Source organism: Macaca mulatta, chromosome 5 (assembly GCF_049350105.2).
Source record: "Macaca mulatta isolate MMU2019108-1 chromosome 5, T2T-MMU8v2.0, whole genome shotgun sequence".
NCBI classification, from domain to species: domain Eukaryota; kingdom Metazoa; phylum Chordata; class Mammalia; order Primates; family Cercopithecidae; genus Macaca; species Macaca mulatta.
Window position 1 is genome coordinate 104624535 of NC_133410.1, and position 22720 is coordinate 104647254.

At 37.9% G+C, this 22720-nt stretch overlaps 1 protein-coding gene across 2 annotated transcripts in view; it reads right to left on the bottom strand.

Annotated features, from left to right (window-relative positions):
- UNC5C (unc-5 netrin receptor C) overlaps window positions 1-22720 on the bottom strand; it is a 385680-nt gene that overhangs the window by 126568 nt on the left and 236392 nt on the right. For both annotated transcript variants that reach the window (XM_002804156.4, XM_015138825.3), the window contains exon 3: window positions 8528-8671. In XM_002804156.4, coding sequence (XP_002804202.2) covers window positions 8528-8671 — 144 coding nt within the window. The remainder of the gene's footprint in view (window positions 1-8527; window positions 8672-22720) is intronic.

The window sequence follows — 22720 nt, forward strand, 5'->3', positions numbered from 1 at the left end:
CTATTGCATTCTTGAAACAAGGAAATGGGTGTGTTTAGAGCAGACCAAGCAATAAGAAGAGAGGTAGGAAGCCAAAGTCCTTTTATGCTTCTATATTATAACTAATAGTGAGCTTATAATTTTTTTTGTTTGTTTTTTTGAGACAGGATCTCACTGTCACCCAGGCTGGAGTGCAGTGGTGTGATCATGGCTCACTGCAGCCTCAACTTCATGAGCTCAAGGGATCCTCCTGCCTCAGCCTCTGGGCTGAGAGTAGTATCCCAAGCTGGGATCACAGGTGCACACCATCACACTTGGTTAATTTTTTTTTTACTTTTATTAGAGACGAGGTCTTGCTATGCCTAGGCTGGTCTCAAACTCCTGTGCGCAAGTGATCCTCCCGCCTTGGCCTCCCAAAGTGCTAGGATTACAAGCGTGAGATGTTGCACCAGTTATAAACATTATGCATATTATGCATGTAGGGAATAAGATGTTTTTGTGAATTGCCAGCTGATCTAGAAATCCTTGTTTTCTCCTCCCTTCTTTGTACCCAGCGTGCTGGTTAAACACATGGACTTGGATGCTGGCCTGACTCACTGCTCCATATACCAACTGTAAAACCTCAGGCAATTTTTAATCTCCCTTTGCTCTCAATTTCCTCATCTATAAAATGGGAATAATAATAGCACTCATTACATAGAGTCCTTGCAAAGACTGAATGATCTAATATATAATACATGATTGAAACAGCATTTCCATTATTATCATTATTATTATTCTGGAGCCTATCTGTCCAACGCAAACCACATGAGGTTTTCAAGCACTTGACCTGTTGCTGGTCATAACTGAAGCTATTGTAATGGTGCACATACTAGCTCTGAAAAACCAGTATGACTAAAAGAAAGAAAAGTATTTCATAAATATTGTTTATATTGGTAATACTGTTGAAATGATAGTTTAGACATATTGGACTCAGTGAAATACATGACTGAAATTAATTTTATCTGTTTCTTTTTAAATTGTGGCTACTAGAAAAGTATAAACAGTATTTGTGGCTGGCAGGATATTTCTATTGGACACTGCTGCTTTAGACAGTGTGCTGGATACTACAGACTCACGAATATGAACAAGACTTGATCCAAATCCACAGGTGGTTCACAAATATAGTTATAATCTCAGTGAAAATGATGAGTGAGCTGTGAGAAGAAGCCAGGAAGGGCCACCTTGATCATCCTTGATTCTTTCCAGGAGCTACCTTATTCCTCTTTGTGGCCAGCAGGCTTTCTGATGCTGGCTGTGATTTATTGGTGTGCAAACATGATCGAGAGGAAATCCGGAGGAGCCCTCCTGCTGTTCCACGGAAGATGAAACTTCGGTGCGTGTAAATCCCATTTTAGCTCATGACTGTAGGATAAGGGGTGACCATATGGCATGTTCTTCCATCCTCAGGCATGGGCAGGAGGGTTTGGAAATTATAGTCAAATTTTAGGTGAATCAGCAGAGAATTTCAACCTCTAGGATTGACAGTCTAGTCCTGGCACATGAAATGGTAAAGGAAAGACAGACTTTCCAGTTTTCAAAGTTTGCTCAGTATTGATGTTTCAAAACAAACGTATAAAGTTGTTTAAAATTGTTATATCCATTTTTAAGAACACCTATTATCATTTGCTGAGCATTTGCACTGTGTCTGGCACTGTGCCATGTGTTTTACAAGTTTATTTCACTTAATCTTAAAGTAACTCTATCTTTTTCATGTTATGGTTGATGAAACTAAGGCACACAGAGGTCAAGTAACTTGACTAAGGTCACAGTAGGAAGTCATGGCACTAGGATTTGAACATGTGTCAATCTGTCCCTTGGCTTGTGCTATTAACCACTCTCCTATGCTGCTTTTTCCATCTTATCCTTACTCCTGCCACACAACCACAGCATTATCAACAATGGCAACATCAGGAGCAGCACTCTTGAGACCCAAATTGTTCCTGAGGAAAGACCTTGTGTGTTAATATTTTGCCTGAACCTTATGCCTTGGGATTCACTCATTAGCCTATAACCAGAGACACTGGAAGAAGCAACCCCGTGGCGATACTGGGAGCTGTATTACTGTAAGGGTTCTGCACAGGACACCATTGTAGTGGTAACTTGAATTCTCTCAGAACAAACTTTTCTCTGAATGAAAACTACCAGACCCACCTAGGAAATTTGGCACTGCTGTCTTGTTAATGTGCAGGATTTTAGAGCAGATGTGTTATGTTCTCAGCACATGCCTGGCTGAATCCTAACTTGCATATTTCCATTTTTTCCTCTGCCTTGATTGTCTCACAAACCTATTTTTATATTTTACATGGTTTGAATGTGTGAAATATTGTAAGCAAGCTTAAATACATAAATTAATAGTCAATATTCATTTGTGGTTCATAAACTGAAAATAGAGCTTTTTCATGAAAGAACTATGGCCCTCTCCATATTACATCAAATGAGCACACATCTAATTAGGTAAGAGGTAATCATACTTATTTAAGTTTAGCATCGTGGTGATCTTCACCTCTGATGAGTTTAAACTTCAGTTGCCATTTATGTGATGGCCCTCTGTCAAGTATTACTGGGCAGAGCACCACAGCTCACTTGATACAGGACAGATGAGAAAACCCATAAGTGGCCAGGCACGGTGGCTCACACCTATAATCCCAGCACTTTGGGAGGCTGAGACAGGTGGATTGCTTGACCTCACCAGTTCAAGACCAGCCTGGGCCACATGGAGAGACCCCTATTTCTACTAAAAATACAAAAATTAGCCAGGGGTGGTGGCACATGCCAGTAATCCCAGCTAAATGCCGGGAGGCTGAGGCAGGAAAATCACTTGAACCTGGGAGGCCAGAGGTTGCAATGAGCCGAGATTGTGCTACTGCACTCCAGTCTGGGACAGGGCAAGACTTCGTCTCAAAAAATAACAAAATCCAAAAACTAAAAACGCCACAAACGTCTACAACATTAGCAAGAACCTGCTAACAATAGGTGTCAGCCTGTACAGAGAAAATTTGAAAATTCAACCTTTTTTGTTCTCATTATGATGCATATCTATATGAATCAATCTTTACATGTTAGGTGGGGTTCCTTCGGTACACACATATGAGTTCAGTTAGCTACAGGATTATAGGTGAATTGTTCTTGCATATTATTACATGAGGGTGAAAAGCTACCATGGATAAATAAATTAATATTGACCTAGAAGAAGACTTTGTTTTTTTATTTGAAAATGTCAAACTAGATTTAAAAGCCATGAAGTAAATAGCAAAGTTTATAGAACATACTGCAAAGAAAGGGGTCTTATACCTATATGTATTTAATGTTTGTGTGCTGAAAAAGAATATATCTACTCAAACACATATAATTATATATATATGTGAAATTGGCACAATAATGTTCTCTGCAAATTACTGAAAATTGAAGGCTTATTAACTAAAAATTCATTATTTGAAACTATGCAGCTCTTAAAGTTCAGCTTTAGCAAGTCAATGTAGGGTGGAATGTAGACTGGCAATTTTAAGTATATATTGTGCTTGCTATTAATGAATACATAGAAACGAAAGATAAAAGAATAGCTTTCTATCCTTGTACCTTCTTTGATTATAATTTGAAACTGATTTTGAGTTCAGTTAAATCTTTGACTGAAACATTTGCTTTTTGTTTCTTTTTAAATATGATTAAAAGTATTTTTCTTTATAATTAATAAAATCAGTTCTTTGGAATTTGTGGCAGTGGATGTTGTGGTATGCTACCAGGATCCCCTTTCAGGCCCGGTCCCACCTGTTGGAAGTGTTGACGGTGAAAGTCTCAGCTTCTGTCTCCTGGAATCACCCTCAGTGGTGCAGAGCTGACTTGGCCCTGGTTACACATGCTGGTGGGGTAGGGAGTAAAGGAGGGTCTTCATCCACTGACGAGTCTATGTAGGGGAATACAGGTCTGCTCACCCCCTGGGCCTCAGGGTGCTATAACTCTGAAGGTCCAGAGAAACCTGTGGATTCATCATGTGTTGTGTTTGCTCTGCAGGTCAATTTCTCCCTCTGCCCCACCTATTGCCTTTATTCCTCCACCTGATAAGCTAGTACCCTTAGCATATTGTTCCTAAGGGCATCCCTCAATACGTTGGCTGCATGTATGACTCCATTCCACAGTATTTCACAGACATTCCACTCAAGACAACGAGAAAATCTATTTAGACATTCTCAGAGAGGAAAGATTAATGTCGAGCATTTTAATAAACTTCACGGGGAATTCTTTATAACAGTTTTAATTCAAAAAAAGTGTTAAACATCTGTGATATTCTAGGCATTGTACTAAGCCTGAGAGATACAAAGTTAAGTACAATAGAATTCTTGATCTCATGGAACTCACTGGCATGAAACACAGATTTTACAAGTGAATATAATTGAAATGAGACAAGCCCTATATTAGTACAGACAAACTACCCTGAAAGTATTGAGAAAGGAATGCCTAGCCTTCTCCCTCAATGAGGCAGGAATGGCTTCACTAAAGACATTTGAAAGAAATCCCTGAAAAGGTTTAGCCCTTTCAAATCATCCTTTCCCTTCTTTTTCTCACATCACATATCCAAGGTCTCAACAAAAGCTATTATCTCTACTTTTAAATATATCTGAAATCCCGGCCTCATCACCTCCACTGCTTCCATTCTACAGTAGCCTAACATCTCTCATAGCTGCAGCCTCATCACTGGTCTTCCTGCTCTTCCCCTTGCCCAGTATGGTCCATTCTCAACACAGCAGCCAGATGACTCTGCTAATGGATGTCAGGTCATGAGTTCCTCTTCTGAAAAGATTCCAAAGTGTTCCCAACTTATCCTCAAAACCAAATATGGGCCAGGTGTGGTGGCTCACGCCTGTAATCCCAATACTTTGGGAGGTTGAAGTGTGCGAAATGGCTTGCGCCCAGGAGTTTGAGACCAGTCTCAGTGACATGATAGAACTACATCTCTACAAAAAATGCAAAACAGTAGCTAGGCATGGTGGCACACGCCTATAGTCCCAGCTACCTGGGAGGTTGGGTTGGGAGAATCACCTGAGCCTGGGAGATTGAGGCTTCAATGAGCTGTGATTGCACCACTGCACTCCAGCCTGGTGACAGAATGAGACCCCCATTTCAAAAAGCAAGCAAACAAACAAACAAAACCAAAGATAATTTCAACACCTACAGAACCCTATGCCACCTCCACATACCCCTCCCATCTTTAGCCCAGGCCTTACCTTTCTTGCTGCATCTGGGGATGGCCTCTCACTCACTCTTCTAGCCACTCTGCCCTCACTGCTGTCTTTGGGTCCCGCCAGCACACTCCTGCCTCAGGGTTTTTGTGCCATCCGCTGTCCCCTCTGCCTGATTCCCTCTTGCCCCTCCTTCAGGTCTACGCAACTGTCAACTTCCTCAGCAAAGCTTCCTGACCACTCCCTCCCAGCCCTACAAATTCCCTTTTCCTACTTTATTTTTCTTCATGGCACTTACCATCTGCTCTGGACCTGATGATCATTCATTTTATTTAGAGTTTGCCTTTCCTCACCACAACATGAGCTCCATGAGGGCAAGAATGGTTACATGTTACATGTTTTGTTTCTACTACCAACCCCAATACCCACAATTGTCCCAAGAACAGAGTGAATCTTCACTTAGTATTTGTCTAAGTGAACAAACACTAAGTGAGCAAATACATACATATATATATGTGTGTGTGTGTGTATATATAAAAGTGTGTGTGTGTATATATATGTTGTAAAAGGTAGTAAGATAAGGGTACAATGCTTCAGCATAAAGAATAGCTGAAATGCATGGAAATCAAAGTAGTTTTAATCTAGTGTGACTACAATGTAGAAATCCTTACCTTCAGAGCTAGAAACATAGGTTGGTTATGTAAACCACAAAATGTGGTTGTTATTGGCTGAACTACATCCCACTCCCCCAAATTCTGATGCAGAAGCCCTAACCCTCAGTACCTCAGGATGTGACTATATTGGGATATAAGGCTTTTAAAGAGGTGATTAATTTACGATGAAGCTGTTAGGGTGGGCCCCACTCCAATCTGACTGGTGTCCTTATAAGAAGAAGAAATTTTGACACACAAAGAGACACCAGGGATGCACACCCACACAGAGGAAAGACCACGTGAAGACACAGTGAGAAAGAGGCCACTGACTAGGCAAGAAGAGAGGCCTCCAGAGAAACCAAACCTGCTGACACCTTGAGATTGCACTTCCAGTCTTCAGAACTGTGAGAAAATAAATTTATATTGTTTAAGCCATCCAATCTGTGGTGTTTTGTTATGGGAACCCTAGAAAACTAATTCAATTATATATGCCATTGTAAGGAATTTTTACTATCTCACACGTCACTATAAAATTTGGAGCAGGAATGGAGGCAAGATGAGAGGTGTATTCATCTGTTCTCATGCTGCTAATAAAGACAGACCCCAGATTGGGTAATTTATAAAGGAAAGAGGCTTAACGGACTCACAGTTCCACATGGCTGGGGAGGCCTCATAATCATGGTGGAAGCTGAAGGAAGAGCAAGGAACATCTTACATGGTGGCAGGCAAGAGGGCACGTACAGGGGAACTCCCCTTTGTAAAAGCATCAGATCTCCTGAGACTTATTCACCATCATGAGAACAGCATGGGGAAAACCCACTCCCATGAGTCAATTACCTCCCAACAGTTCACTCCCACAACACATGGGGATGATTACAATTCAAGGTGAGATTTGGGTGGGGCACAGAGCCAAACCTTGTCAAGAGGACACCTGAGATTTAGAAAGACTGTGTTTGTGGGAACATGGAGGAAGGACTGGAATAGAGAAAAGACTTGAGCCATGGAGACTAACTGGAAGATCTGCAATGGTGAAGATCTATATGAAGAAGAAAAGGAGGCAGAGACAAGTATAGAATTGGGTGAAGCTTTAGAACCAGGATTGATGGGACTTAGATCTAAGTGATATTGGCATCCAACACAAAATAGAGTTAGTAAAATGCAAAGGTGTAAAGGGTTCAGAAAAGAACACATATGGATTTCAGTGCTTTCTCATAGATGAGAACATTTCTCAATATAAAACCTTGAGACAGGTTACATGGCATCCATGTTGCTTAAGACAGAGAGAATATTTACTGAGGAAAGGGCTCTGCAAAGCTGCAGCCTCCATCTCCCTAGTGGTGATAACATGCATATTAGTGTATTAAATCATCTGAGAAGTTTTGCAATGAAGAAGCTTCTATAACTTTGTCAAAAAATATATTTCTCACATTTATTTGATTATGGAAGCCTTTTTTGCAAGGTAACTTTTAACCTCTTCCTGAACATGTATACTCTAGAAATTAACACAATTTGGAAAACAGTCCTATGTGTGGTCCAATGTACTAGAATGGTTCCAAAATAAATAGAGAAGCTTTATCTTGGTAATCTCTATTTTGAATAGGAAAACGACTCAACTTTGTCTTAAAGTGGTAGAATGAACTCATTCAAGGAATGATATATGCCATTGTAAGGACTGATTTTCCTATAGCCTAATTCCTACTAGAGTTTTTAAAAAATCAAAATCTTTGGAAAGTAGCACAGTTCTTTCACAGCCCTAAAGAAAATCTACTCAGTGCCTTAAAACAAAAAATAAAATGAAAAAAATTGAACTCATGGACATAGAGAATAAAAGATAGTTACTAGAGGCTGGGAAGGGTAGTGGCAGGGTTTTGCGGGGAGGTGGGGATGATTAATGAGTACAAAAAAATAGAAGGAACGAATAAGACCTACTATTTGATAGCACAACAGGGTGACTATGGTCAATAATAACTTAATTGTTCATTTAAAAATAACTAAAAGAGTATAATTGAATTGTTTGTAACACAAAGGATAAATGCCAGAGGGGTGGATACCTCACATACTTCATGCATTGCATGCCTACATCAAAACATCTCATGCACTATGTGACTATATACACCTACCATGCACCCACAAAAATTAAAAACTAAAAAAGAAAATTAAAAATAAAATGAAATCCTGGTGACCTAAGAGGAATATGTGGCTCAAATGCAGAAATCTGGGAGCAGTTTTTTTCCAGAATTTATTTATTTATTTATTTATTTATTTATTTATTTATTTATTTATTTTTTAGGCGGAGTCTTGCTCTGTAGCCCAGGCTGAAGTGCAGTGGCGAGATCTCCGCTCACTGCAAGCTCCGCCTCCTGGGTTCACGCCATTCTCCTGCCTCAGCCTCCCGAGTAGCTGGGACTACAGGCGCCCGCCACCATGCCCGGCTAATTTTTTGTATTTTTAGTAGAGACGTGGTTTCACCCTGTTAGCCAGGATGGTCTGGATCTTCTGACCTCGTGATCCGCCCGCCTTGGCCTCCTAAAGTGCTGAGATTACGGGCATGAGCCCACCGCACCCGGCCTTTCCAGGATTTTTGACCAGGTTTCTTTGGTGCTGGAGTAGTCATAGTGTAAACTTTCCTTTAAGTGCATCAGTTTCTGAGACCTAAGGTGCTTATGTACAATGACTCACATGCAATGCGCACATACGCCTTCCGGCTCTTTGTGGTACCCGCCGAGCTCCAGGCCACACACTGGCACCAGTAATCTTCAGGTCCAAAGAGTTCTTCCACTTGCTGGCGCGAAATCTCAATACTCACTTCCCGGACAATGAGACCTGACAAGAGAAAAAGATCGAAGTCAACACAAGACTCATACTAAAGAAATATAAACCATCACATCGTATTTTTCCCCCAGTCGTCCCTTTTGATGCCATGAACAACCCAGATACTGTCTCTCATCTCTTTTGATTTTCTTCTCACTCCAGTAATTTTATTCCACAACTTTTTCATTCTCTTATTTGCAATTTCAAATCTTCTGGATTATTCTGAGGATGAAAGTAGAATGACTCTATCACTCCTCAGAATAACTCCTTTCCCAATATAGCTTGCTATTTTTTTTACCTCTGTATTGAAATATAAACTTGAATTTCACATTCTAGGGTTTTTACCTCAATTATATAGTTGTGGGTAAAATAACCATATGTACACAGATTTACAACAGCTAAAAACAACAGGCATTGTGGTGATTATTTAATAACTAAATTACTTTAACAGTTGTGGTTCAATTAAATGGCACATTCTTTTTATTGAAAGAGATACTAGCCTTAGTTAACAAATTTCTGGTATTGTATCCAAAGAATATATAACTTTAAGGTTTTCATGCATAATATTTTGAAAGCCCAAAATGTTTCTCTGTAATTGTAATGTACTAAAACCCTGTTAAAGGTAAAGTAGCCTCCTGCAAAATGGTCAAATACTTGGAATTTATTTCACAGCATTATGTAATCTTGAACAACAAAAATTTGAACTAGGCATCTGGGATTATCATTTTAGAGGTATTTATCTTGAATTATCAAGGCTGTTTCAGACATTCATTCTTCAGTGTGCCTCTTTGCCCTGAGCAAGAGGGGTTATCTGAATAACATATGTGGGCAACTGCCAGTTCCCCCAGAGCTTGAACTTGCACACTTCCAGCATGGAGTGTCCATTGAGGGAACCAGCAGAACACCCCTAGGGAGGAGGAGAATTTGCTTTGGGTCAAGTATAGTTATAGTAAGAATGACTAAATGTATTGTTTTGCACTATTCATGTGTCTATTCATTTATTCTTTGAATAAATATTTATTAAGTATCAATTATGTAAAAGATACTGTATCAGCACTTGTGAAAGTAATCAGTAAGACAGTCCTTCCCCTCAATGAACTTATATTATTGTGAAGAGGTATCATATTAACAATGCATTATACAACTTATTATTTAGGTACAATTGCGTTCAGTGCTGCAAAGGAGAGGCATAGGGATGAGAGTGAGTAATCAGGGAACCCAATCTAGCATGAAGGATCCAGTATGAGCTAGCTTGGTTCAATCATATGGTGAGCAGGAGGGACAGGACATACGGGAAAGAGCAGGGAAGGGAATTAGGAGTTTGAGAATTTAGGAGAAGACAACTGAGCACCACCCACAGAGAATAGTGGCATGAGCTGAAGCTAGAAACAAGACAGGGTCTAGTTTATATAGTCGTGTAGACCAGTGTTTCTCAAAGTGTGGCCCCCAGAGCAGCTTCATCAGTCCTGGGAACCTGCTGCAAACGCACATTCTCAGGCTCCATGCCAAACTCACTGAATAGGAATCTCTGGGGGTGGGGGGCCAGCAATCCGTGTTTTGATAAGCCTGCCAAGTAATCCCAATGCATGCTGAGTTTGAGAACGACTCACATCTACAACGTTTAAAATTCTCAGTTTCCCCCAGGCACTGTGGCTCACACCTGTAATCCCAGCACTTTGGGAGGCCAAGGCAGGCGGATCACTTGAGGTCAGGAGTTCGAGACCAGTCTTGCTAATGTGGTGAAACCCTGTCTCTACTAAAAATACAAAAATTAGCTGGGCATGGTGGCACACGCCTGTAATCGCAGCTACTTGGGAATCTGAGGCAGGATAATTGCTTGAACCCAGGAGACGCAGGCTGCAGTGAGCCGAGATCACATTCCAGCCTCGGTAATGAGTGTCTCAAAGATGTTCACCTTCTTCCTAAAAGCCATGGATATTACTAAAGTGTTTTAAGCAAGTAGATGACATGATCAGATGAGAATTAAATATATACATAGATATCATATATAAAAGAGATATATAGATGTGTGTATATGTGTGCATGTATATATCTGTGTGTATGTGTATGTGTATTCAATTCTTTATAGTTTAATAAGTTCATAAAAGTTATAATTTCTCAAAATGTTTGATGATAGGTGACAGGAGAGGGTATATTTTCTGGAACTCCTTAAAAACTGTATTTTAGAACTTTCCTTAACGCCCGGAAAATATTCAAATGACTAAACACACTCAGGGAAATTAACAACTACCCAATGGGAGTAGGAGCCGTCCCACTGGGGGAACAAACAGTATTTCCTATCAAGAGCTGATGGGGCTTGTGTCATAGAAACTGCTAAGCTCATAGGCCCATTAATGACTATCTAAATAGAATGAAGCCCAAGAAAGTGGGTTTTATAATCCCAAGGCATGACAAGATCCTAAGGGGCAACTCTATTGTCAAAAGCTTATGAAGTATATTTAAAATTTTTTCAATGTTTTGAAAGTTAGTAATCCTTGTATGTTTATATATTAACCAGTTTAAAATGAATTTCCAAGTAAGTGGCATATTCCAATCCATCACCCTTCTGTGGAAAGATTAGTATATTATTTTAGCCAATGTCTAACCAATATAACAATCCTCTCAGCAAAAACCCCAGGCCATTAACAAATAATACCACTTTGCCCCTCTTTCCTGGCCCCTGCTCAGACCTCTCATTTTCCTATCTTATTGTAGTTTTTCACATTATTCCAATTCTGGAAATCTATGGGGAGATGGAACACAACCTCCTTCCCCAGTCCCCATATCTTTCTCTCTCTCTTTTTTTCCCCCTACTCTCTGATGTTTGATGTTTTTTTCCTGCTTTATTTAGTTATACATTCCCTCTTCATGGGGAAATTCAGTTACTGGAAACAAACCTCTTCCTTTAAGATTACTGCAGTAACTTACAGTCACCAAAGGGCTGATAAATTTGCAGTATGTGTTTCCTTAGAACTATAATAGCTCTTTACATGATGCAGAGCAGCAACAAATACGCTCAGGATATTAAAACCACATCCAAATATTTGGTGTCCCAAGATGATAACTTCAGGTCTCATTCTCCCCCACTTTTACTTAAAGCAATTACAGGAAGCCTAATTAAATGCTGGAGGAATTCACTAGGTCCACTGTATCCTTTAGCTCAAATAGGCTCATGGATGGTTCTACTGACCACAAATCTGAAGCCTTTTAAAAAGCCGCAGACCAACTCTCCTGCTACAGGAGTTATTCATAGTCTGAATGCTCTGAATTGTATGGCTCAGGCTCCCCGTGGGCACTGGAGTCAAGCACACACTGATTTTTGTATTCAGCTTCACAGATGTCCCATTCAGGAGGAGGTGAGTTGTGTACAGTTGTCCTATTACATAGCCCAAAGTTTACATTCCAACTTTTGGTCAACAACATAAGAGTAAGAAAGAACTGAAGCATGAAGTATCTAAATACTTATGGCTCAGAAGAATTCCATAGAATCAGCTGCATTATTCAGACTCTGAGCTACTTGGTTCCATGCCATGTTTTCATAACCATAGCTGAGTTTATTACCTATGATAGTTTGTTCATCAGACCAGAGCCTAGTGGTTTGGGTAGAAGTAGATAATATCTTTTCTCTTTGAACCTATAATTTCAAATCTGCTTGAAGTCTGGAGATGGAAAAAGCAAACTACCTTATATTTGAAATGCCATCAGCATTACTTCTAAGGTGGTTTGCTTTGAAGAGCATTTGGGAACTTGAAATTGGTTTCAGGTTATTTAAGGGTGGGGAAATGCTTCGGTCTACAGGACTTACTCAAATACAAATGTGTAGTTTCCATCGCATCTGATAACATCAAAGATTTCCCATCACAGTGCTTGCTTTAATAGTGGCATCTTAAGGATGCATGCTGTTTGAAGTTTGCAGTGATTTGCTTTTATAATAGGATTCATTATGGTTTGGGAGCCAGAGTGCAGGAAATTAATTAGCTTGTTATTCCAAGAAGTTGTACGATGAGTATGAGTGTGCACTTGTTAATAATACATTTCAAATGAATATAGAAATCCAGATTCAAATGCAACTCTCTGATTGGATATTTGTGAGGGCATACATGAATATGGCCATAAGACCGGATAATGACATTTATTTCTTATTTTTAGCATACATTTAATTTCATAATAGTGGTAAGGCACCACAAATACTGTTTTTCTAGGATACTAGTATGAAGTGAGCACAAATACATGCTTAATCTAATTAAATAATTACTTATAATAATATCTATATTTCCCCAAAATGTAATCTACAGTGCTATCAAACAAATTAAGTATTAAAGTCCATTAGTATCAGATATTACGTTAAGTTGCAGAAATGTGAGGATGAGTCAAACATTACTCAGCCTTAAGCTCTTCATATATTTTATTTATTTTTATTTTCATTTATTTAATTTTTTGAGACAGAATCTCACTCTGTCACCCAGGCTGGAGTGCGGTGGTGTGATCTTGGCTAACTGCAAGCTCTGCTTCCTGGGTTCATGCCATTCTCCTGCCTCAGCCTCCCGAGTAGCTGGGACTACAGGCGTCTACCACCATGGCTAATTTTTTTCTATTTTTACTAGAGATGGGGTTTCACAGTGTTAGCCAGGATGGTCTCGATCTCCTGACCTCATGATCTGCCTGCCTCAGGCTCCCAAAGTGCTGGGATGACAGGTGTGATCCACCACACCTGGCCTCTCCATACATTTTATAAACATATCTTGTTTATTAGGTGATACTGAAAAAAATCACACATCGTCTTAAAACACATTTTCATGATCATGAATTTGCACCTTCTGATATTCCATGTATGTTTCTTTGAAAAGTATCCTAACCCAACTTTAGACTTAGATATTACGTATGCCTGAGTTGTATTCCTCCCCATGACTTAATCTTTCTTATGGCAAAAGGAAGTTTTAAGATACCATGTTGTACAGGCCTGGTAATTTGACTTTCTCCAGCAATCTCTCTAGTCGGAGAAGAACTGCAGAGCTCACTCCACCAAATCTCATTATAGTACATTCACAGTTAGGACACAGGTTGGTAGGAAATGTACAAAGCTGCAGGTTGGGATGTTCTGGAATACATTACAAAGTTTTATTGAATTACTGTGATCTTTTCATACTTTCTTCCAGTGCCTCATTCTATTATAAGCTTTTACTAGTATTATTTAAAATATGAAACATATCAGTTCTAGATGTCTTAGTATCAACTAAATCACACAAACACCCTGTCATTATTTAAAAGGATGTCATACCATAAAAACTGATTATTGTTTTAGCACCTTATAACTCTTATTGAAGTAATTAAAGTATGATAACTTAAAAGGCAGAATTTCAGAATCAAGATACAATGTTGTGTTACATGAAGTCGTTCAACAATCTTTAACTATAGCAGGAAGGTATTGTTAACACAAAATTTACCTACTCTTTGAAATGTTTTAATTGAATTTTTAAAATATTGTTTAATATATAAGCAAACTATATAATTTAACTAAAGTTATTTTGTGCAAGTGGGAATTGCAACTTACTGGTGTATTAGCTTTATTATGAGTATAATTTTGTAAAGTTACATCTACTATCTTTGTGATTAAGACGAATATAAGAAACACAACACTTACAGAGACTGAATCATGAAGGAATAAAAAACTTGAACAGACCAATTATCAGTAAGATGATTACATCAGAAATAAAAAGTCTCCCATCAAATAAAGGCCTAGGACCGGCAGTTTTATTTAACAAGAACTAACCTTAACCTTTCTCAAACTCTTCCAAAAAATTAAAGAAAAGAGACTACTTCAAAATTCATGTTACAAAGCCAACATTATCCTCTTACCAAAAACTGCTGAGGACACAAGAAAAGAAAAGTACAGGCCAATAACCCTGATAAACCAAAATGCAAAAATCGTCAACAAAATACTAACACACCAAATGCAACAGCACATTAAAAGGATCATGCACCCTTATCAAGTGGGATATATTCCTGGGATGCAAGGATGTTTCAGCATATGCCAATCAATCAATGTAATACATCACATCAACAAAATGAAGGACAAAAATCATACGATCATCTTAATAGCTGTAAAAAGAACATTTGACAAAATTCAACATCCTTTAATGAGAAAAACTCTCAACAAATTGGATAGAAAATGAATGTATCTCAACACAATAAAGCATGTATGACAAGCCCAGACCTAGCATTATGTTCAACAGTGAAAAGTTGAAAGTTTTTCCTCTAAGATCAGGAACAAGACAAGGATGCCCACTCTTGCCATTTCTATTCAACGTAGTACTGTAAGCCTTAGACGGAGCAATTATGTAAGAGGGAAAAAAAATCTAAATCACAAAGGAAGAAGGAAATTGTCTCTGCTTGCAGGTGACGTGCTGTTACATTTGGAGAATCCTATAGACTAAACAAAAACCATTAAAATTAATAAATGAATTTAGTACAGTGCAGGACACAAAATCAAAATATAAATATCAGTAATGATTCTATACATGAATGATAAACTTTCCCAAAATGAAACAAAGAAAATAATCCCATGTATAACAGCTACAAAAATAATAAAATACACAGAAATAAATTTAACCAAAGAGGTGAAAGTGCTGTGCACTGAAAACAATAAAACATTAATGAAAGAAATTGATGAAGAAAAACATTAATGGAAGTCCGGACGCAGTGGCTCACGCCTGTAATCCCAGCACTTTGGGAGGCAGAGGCGAGCGGATCACTTGAGGTCAGGAGAACGAGACCAGCCTTGCCAAGATGGTGAAACTCTGTTTCTACCAAAAATACAAAAATAAGCTAGGCATGGTGGCAGGTGCCTGTAATCCCAGCTACTTGGGAGGCCGAGGCAGAGGATTGCTTGAACCTGAGAGGTGGAGATTTCAGTGAGTTGAGATCGCACCACTGCACTCCAGCCTCGCCTACAGAGCGAGACTCTGTCTCAAAAAAAAAAAAAAAAAAAAAAAAAGACAGAAAAAAACGATTAATGGAATGATATGTTCATGGATTAGAAAAACTAATGTTAAAATGTTCATATTAACCAAAGTGGTCTACAAATTTAATGTAATCCATATGAAAACTCCAATGACGATTTTCACAGAATTAGAAAAATAATCTTAAAATTCATATAGAATCACAAAAGACCCTGAATAGCTAATGCAATCTTGAGCAAAAAAGAACAAAGCTGGAGGCAACACACTACTTGATCTCAAAATCCACTATAAAGTTACAGTATCAAAATAGCATAATGCTAACATGAAAACAGACACATAGACCAATGGAACAAAATAGGTAGCGCAGAAGTAAATCCACACATTTATGGTCAATTGATTTTTGACAAAGATGCCAAGAATACACAATGGGGAAAGGACAGTCTCTTCAATAAATAGTGTTGGGACAACTGAATATCTCTATGCAGAAGAATGAAATTATACCCTTAACTCAGACCATATACAAAAACCAACTCAAAATAGATTAAAAATTTAAATGTAAACCCTGAAACTGTAAAACCACTAGAAAAAAACATGGAGGAAAAGCTCCTTGACATTAGTTTAGGCAATGATTTTTTTTAATATGGCCCCAAAAACACAGGCAACAAAAGCAAAAATAGACAAATAGGAATACAACAAACTAAAAAGCTTCTGCACAGCAAGGAACTAATCAACAAATTGAAGAGACAACTTATGGAATGAGAGAAACCATTTGTAAACCATACATCTGATAAAGGGTTAATAGATAAAATATATAAGGAACTCAGTCAACTCAAGAGCAAGAAAAAGAACCCAATTAAAAACCTAGGCAATACCATTCAGGTCATAGGCATGGGCAAGGACTTCATGACTAAAACACCAAAAGCAATGACAATAAAAGCCAAAATTGACAAATGGGATCTAATTAAACTAAAGAGCATCTGCACAGCAAATGAAACTACCATCAGAGTGAACAGGCAACCTACAGAATGGGAGAACATTTTTACAATCTACTCATCTGACAAAGGGCTAATATCCAGAATCTACAAAGAACTTAAACAAATTTACAAGAAAAAATCAAACCACCCCATCAAAAAGTGGGCAAAGGATATGAACAGACACTTCTCAAAAGAAGACATTTATGCAGCCAACAGACACATGAAAAAATGCTCATCATCACTGGCCATCAGAGAAATGCAAATCAAAACCACAATGAGATACCATCTCACACCAGTTAGAATGGTGACCATTAAAAAGTCAGGAAATAACAGGTGCTGGAGAGGATGTGGAGAAATACGAACACTTTTACACTGTTGATGGGATCATAAACTATTTCAACCCCTGTGGAAGACAGTGTGGCGATTCCTCAAGGATCTACAACTAGAAATACCATTTAACCCAGCCATCCCATTACTGGGCATATACCCAAAGGATTATAAATCATGCTGCCATAAAGACACATGCGCACGTATGTTTATTGTGGCACTACTCACAACAGCAAAGACTTGGAACCAACACAAATGTCCATCAATGATGACTGGATTAAGAAAATGTGGCACATATACACCATGGAATACTATGCAGCCATAAAAAACGATGAGTTCATGTCCTTTGTAGGGACATGTTTGAAGCTGGAAACCATCATTCTGAGCAAACTATTGCAAAGAGAGAAAACCAAACACTGCATGTTCTCACTCATAGGTGGGAATTGAAGAATGAGAACACTTGGACACAGGGTGGGGAACATCACACACCAGGGCCTGTTGTGGGATTGGGGGAAGGGGGAGGGATAGCATTAGGAGATATACCTAATGTAAATGATGAGTTAACGGGTGCAGCACACCAACATGGCACATGTATACATATGTAACAAACCTGCTGTGCACATATACCATAGAACTTAAAGTATCATAATAAAATAAAAACTGGGCAGAGGATCCCAAAAGACAGGTTTCAAAAGAAGACATACAAATGGCCACGGGTATATAAAAATATGTTCAACATCACTAATCCTCAGGGAAATACAAATTAAAACAATGAGATATCACCTTACACTTGGCAGAATGGCTACTATCAAAAAGACAAAGGATACGGGGCAAAGGGAACCCTTGCACTCTGTTGGTGGGAATGTAAATTAATACAGCCTTATGAAAAACTGTATGAAGTTTCCCTAAAAGAAAACAAAACAAAACAGAAATAAAACTACCATATGATCCAGCAGTTCCACAAATAGGTATATACCCAAAGTAAGTGAATCAGTATTTCAAAGGGATATCTCCTCTCCTACATTCACTGCAGCACTATTCACAATAGCCAAGATATGGGATTAATGTAAGTGTCCATCAGTAGATGAGTGGTGATAGAAAATGCAGTATGTATACACAGGGGAAAACTATTCAACCTTAAAAACAAAGGAAATATTTTGATTTGCCACAACTTGGATGAAACTGGAGAACATTATGTTAAAGGAAATGAGCCAGGCACAGGAAGACAAATACTGCATGATCACACTTATATGTGGATTCTAAAAAAGTTGAAATCATAGAAGCAGAGCAAAAATGGTGGTTCAGAGAGGGTGGGGGTCCCAAGATGGGGGACTGGGAAAATGTTGGTCAAAGGATATTAAATTTCACTTAGACAGGAAGAGTAAGTTCAAGAGGTGTGCAACATCATGACCATGGTTAATGGTAAAGTGTTGTGTACTTGAAATTTGCTAAAACAGATTTTAAGTGTTCTCATTACAAAAAAAAAATGAGAAGTTTATGAGGTGATATATATGTTAATTAGCTTGATTTAACTATTCCATGATATATATATTTCAAAACATCATGTTGTTCACCACAAATATATACAATTGTGCTAATGAAAAATTTAGAAGGCTAAATTTATTCAAAGGTTAAAGAATTAATATGACTGAAAGTGAGTGGTTAAGGGATTTGCTTGGAAGAATTTCTAGGTCATTGACTCAATTCCTTTTCATGGCCATAGTTTTTAGTAACTTGGCTCTGTGTGGCAGCCTGTGTCAAATGAGGATCTATGCTTTGTTATATTTTTGTTTTGTCTAGAACTGAGAAGAATATTCACTGGATTGTGTATTTAAGTTGGGGAGGATTTCTAGTGCTTCAAGAAAGCTCTGTGACAAATATAGATCAATGCACAGTTTTCTGCCTTAAAACTCGAAATTTTAATTATAAGACAATATTACATAGAATGAAAAATGATACTCTGGCAATCATAACACAGTTTTCCTCTTTCCTCTGTGCGAGTGTCAGGTTTTGAGTTTTACAGGAGAACTAGGCCTTCCACTTTTGATTTGAGTTTCCAACTAACATCAAACTTAGAGTCCATATCTGAGGGATAACTGGAATGATGGGTATGCAAAATATTTCTCTCTTCCATTTAAAGTGGCAACAAATTGCTAGAAATCAACCTTACAAGCACTAGCTGTGATTTAATTCTTGTTTTTAACTTTGGTGATAAAAAATCTTTCGAATGTGTGCAAAGACGACTTTCTGATACTAAAAGGGCAGCTAAAATGCTTTCTGTTATTAACTTATGCCTTGTGTGTCAATGTTCTTTGGGATATAAAGAAACAATTTTGTGAACACATGACGGCAATTTGTTTAATTTGGAAGGGCACAAAGCATGTTCCACTGAATTAGCAAATGCAGCATCCTTCTAAATATTTGTCCTAAAACACCAAATATATTATACATATTTGAATGTATATTCCAACACTTTTCTTGAAAAATATAATTGCTAATTATGACCTAAATCTGACTACATGCATGTATTTGCTTCCTTGTTTCACGCATTCATGAATAGCTTTAATACAATTTTAATAAAATTTAACAAAATGATTCCTGCTAATAAAAGTGGGGCATGGTAATGTGTTCTTAGAAATCTAGTTAACTGTACACTTGTGAATTATAGACCTCACTATTACTCTTGTCCAGTCATTCATTCAATAGATGTTTCTTGAGACTCTACTATGTGACAAGCACTTTTCTTTTCCATGTGCTGGGGATACAGTACTAAAGAAAGCAGGTATCACCTTGGCACACTGGTTCACACCTATAATTCCAGAGCTTTGGGAGGCCTAGGCGAGAGGATTGCTTAAGACCAAGAATCCAAGACCAGCCTGGGAAACATAAAGAGACCCTGTCTCTACAAATAAAAATAAGAAAATTAGCTAGGCGTGGTGGTGTATGCCTGTAGTACTAGCTGCTCAGGAGGCTGAGGCAGGAGTATTGCTTGAGCCTTGAGCCTAGGAGTTTGAGCTTATGGTGAGCTATGATTGCATGACTGCACTCTAGCTTAGGTGACAGAGTGAAATCTAGTCTAAAGAAAGAAAGAAAGAAAGAAAGAGAGAGAGAGAGAAAGAGAGAGAGAGAGAGAAAGAAAGAAAGAAAGAAAGAAAGAAAGAAAGAAAGAAAGAAAGAAAGAAAGAAAGAAAGAAAGAAAGAAGGAAGGAAGAGAAAGCGAGATAGGAGATAAGGTCTCTGTTCTCCTGTGGGCTACATTCCATTATGAAGATAATTCTTAAGCACATATTTCATGCATTATGATAGTTTCTTAGGTGGCCACATTGATGAAATGCCTATGAATCCTCCCCTCAGAAGATACAAAGACTAGAGATAAAATAGTTGTTCACTGAGCATAGGCACTGTCCTATGCATTCTGTATTCATCAGTACAGTAACTGGCACAAATATTTGTCCAGTTAATATATGTCAAATAAGTGAATGATTTGTACATATATATAGCTACAACAGAAAATAAAGTGTTTAATCCCAGGTATAAAATAAATTTAATTGTAACTTAGAAGAGTAAAGGTAACTAGTATTTTTTGAACTGCTACTGTGCGTCTCAGTTAATCTACATAACAATCCTTGGGGATTCATACTGTCAAATCTATAATAAATAGGTAAAGAGCAGAGATCAGAATCTAAACAATTTTTCATACAGCCAATAAGTGCCAAAATAAAGATTTATACCCACATTTGTCTGAATCCAATGTTCCTATTCCTTTCACTACACCGATATTCCTGAAACTATGTCTCAGAAAAGAGTTCCATTGTCAAACAAGTTTGGGAATTTCTGTGTAATACATCCTCTTCTACAAAACTCAGAATGTCCATCCACATATTGAAGGCATTGGTCAGAAGTTCTGCAGTAAAGAAGTCTGTTTAGTACAGATTAGCACCATTTTCCCTCAGTTTGTTAAACCACAGAGCCCTACAGTCAACGTAGCCACAGAACCTCACTTCATCATGGCTTTCAATATGGTTTTGTTTAGCATTCTCTACGTTGATCTATTGAATAAAAATAATCCAAGATTTAGAAAATTCTGAAAATCCCATGACAAAAGCTATAGTGAAATAGTTTCAGATGGAGAGACTGGGGGAACATGGCAAAGTGGAATATTTGAGATTGGCACTGAAACAAGGTTTCAGTTTAAAGATTTAGAGACAGGAATCAAAGACACTTCAGGAAGACAGAATAGCATGAAGCCAAAAAGCAGAGATGAAAACACATAGAGCACTCCAGGGGAGAGTAGTTTACATTCATTGAGTAAAGGAATAAGTGTTGAATTAGATAGAAGAGATTCGTGAAGAGCTTTGAATGGCAGCTAGAGAAGTTGGTTCTTTGGAGCAGTGAGACTGTAAAAATTGTAAATTGGTAAAATGACAGTTTTTAAAATGACGTGCTTCAGGAAGATTGATTTGTCTCTATTGGTAAATAAGGATAAACTGACTTACTTTAAAGGAATTTTAATAATTTTAATTTTAATTATTATTACAAAATGGTTTTCAGATCTTTGATCTTACCTCAAGTCATTAATCATAAGTGTTAAGAACAATAATCTTGGTGACCCTCTAAAAACACTGCCTGACAGTGGAAACCAGATATATGTATCCAGAATAATAATTACTCATCTTCATGGACTTTCATTTTGCATTTACTCCAAATGATTTGAAAACAAGCATTAACAGCAGTCACCTCTGAGTGACTACCACTTATAACAGTTCACACACAGTATGTTCTATTGAGGATTGCTATTTGTTTATCTGAAAAGCAGTGTGTTTCATAGTCTTAATGAAACTTTAAAAAGAACACTATAAAGATTCATATGTTTCAAAATTCAACTCACCCAGGACAATTATTGCAACTAGGTGACTGAAAACATATTCATCTAACACACAACTACCTAGTGATTTATTGAGATAAGAAAGTAGAATTCTGCTCTGTGTTTATTTTCTGACTTTTGGCAAATCTTAAATTCATCAAACCTTGGTCTCCCATCTTGTGAAATGAGACTAAAAATGTGTTTGTCTTGCTGGGTTGTGAGAAAATGAATGAAATAACAGTTACAAAAGTACTTGAAATCCATAAAATGTCTTTAAAATGTACTGCATCAAAATTATCTTGAGAATAAAGCTGTATTCTATTCCCAAAATTAAATTATCATTTGAGGTACTATAAAGACTTAGCAGAGGAGAAGAGCACCGCTAATTGAAAATTATATTAGGCACGTACCTAGATGAGAAAGACATGACTGGTTTGGGGAATTTTCAGTGGAGTCGGGCAAGTCAAGTCTGAGTGAAGATTTCAGTTGTTCAGGGCAATGCAGATGAGGCTAGGTTCTTTAGACATGGATTTAGAACACTAGAAATGAGTTCAGGGAGTTGCCTTTAAGTTTCTTGTCCTTCAGCCAAGCCACCTGGAATTTTACTAACCCTCCAGAACCCCACCATCCTGAAGTGTAGATATAATGGAGCTACCTTGACATGAAGAATCAAAGTGTAGAAGATCTACTTATTTTGCCAACCACAATGCTTGCACAGCTCCTCTATCAGGCATTCCCTATATCCTTATTCAATAACACAGGTGAGGCAGGGACATTAAGCAACTGAACAGACATTACTAAGTAGGTTAGTTTTGACTAATTTTGGGCAGAATAAGCTAACATCCATATTTTAAAAAAGATATAAAATTGATGACTATAATCATGTCTTCTGGAGTCTTCCTTCACTTTCCAACTAGAATGTGAGCCCCCTCAGGGA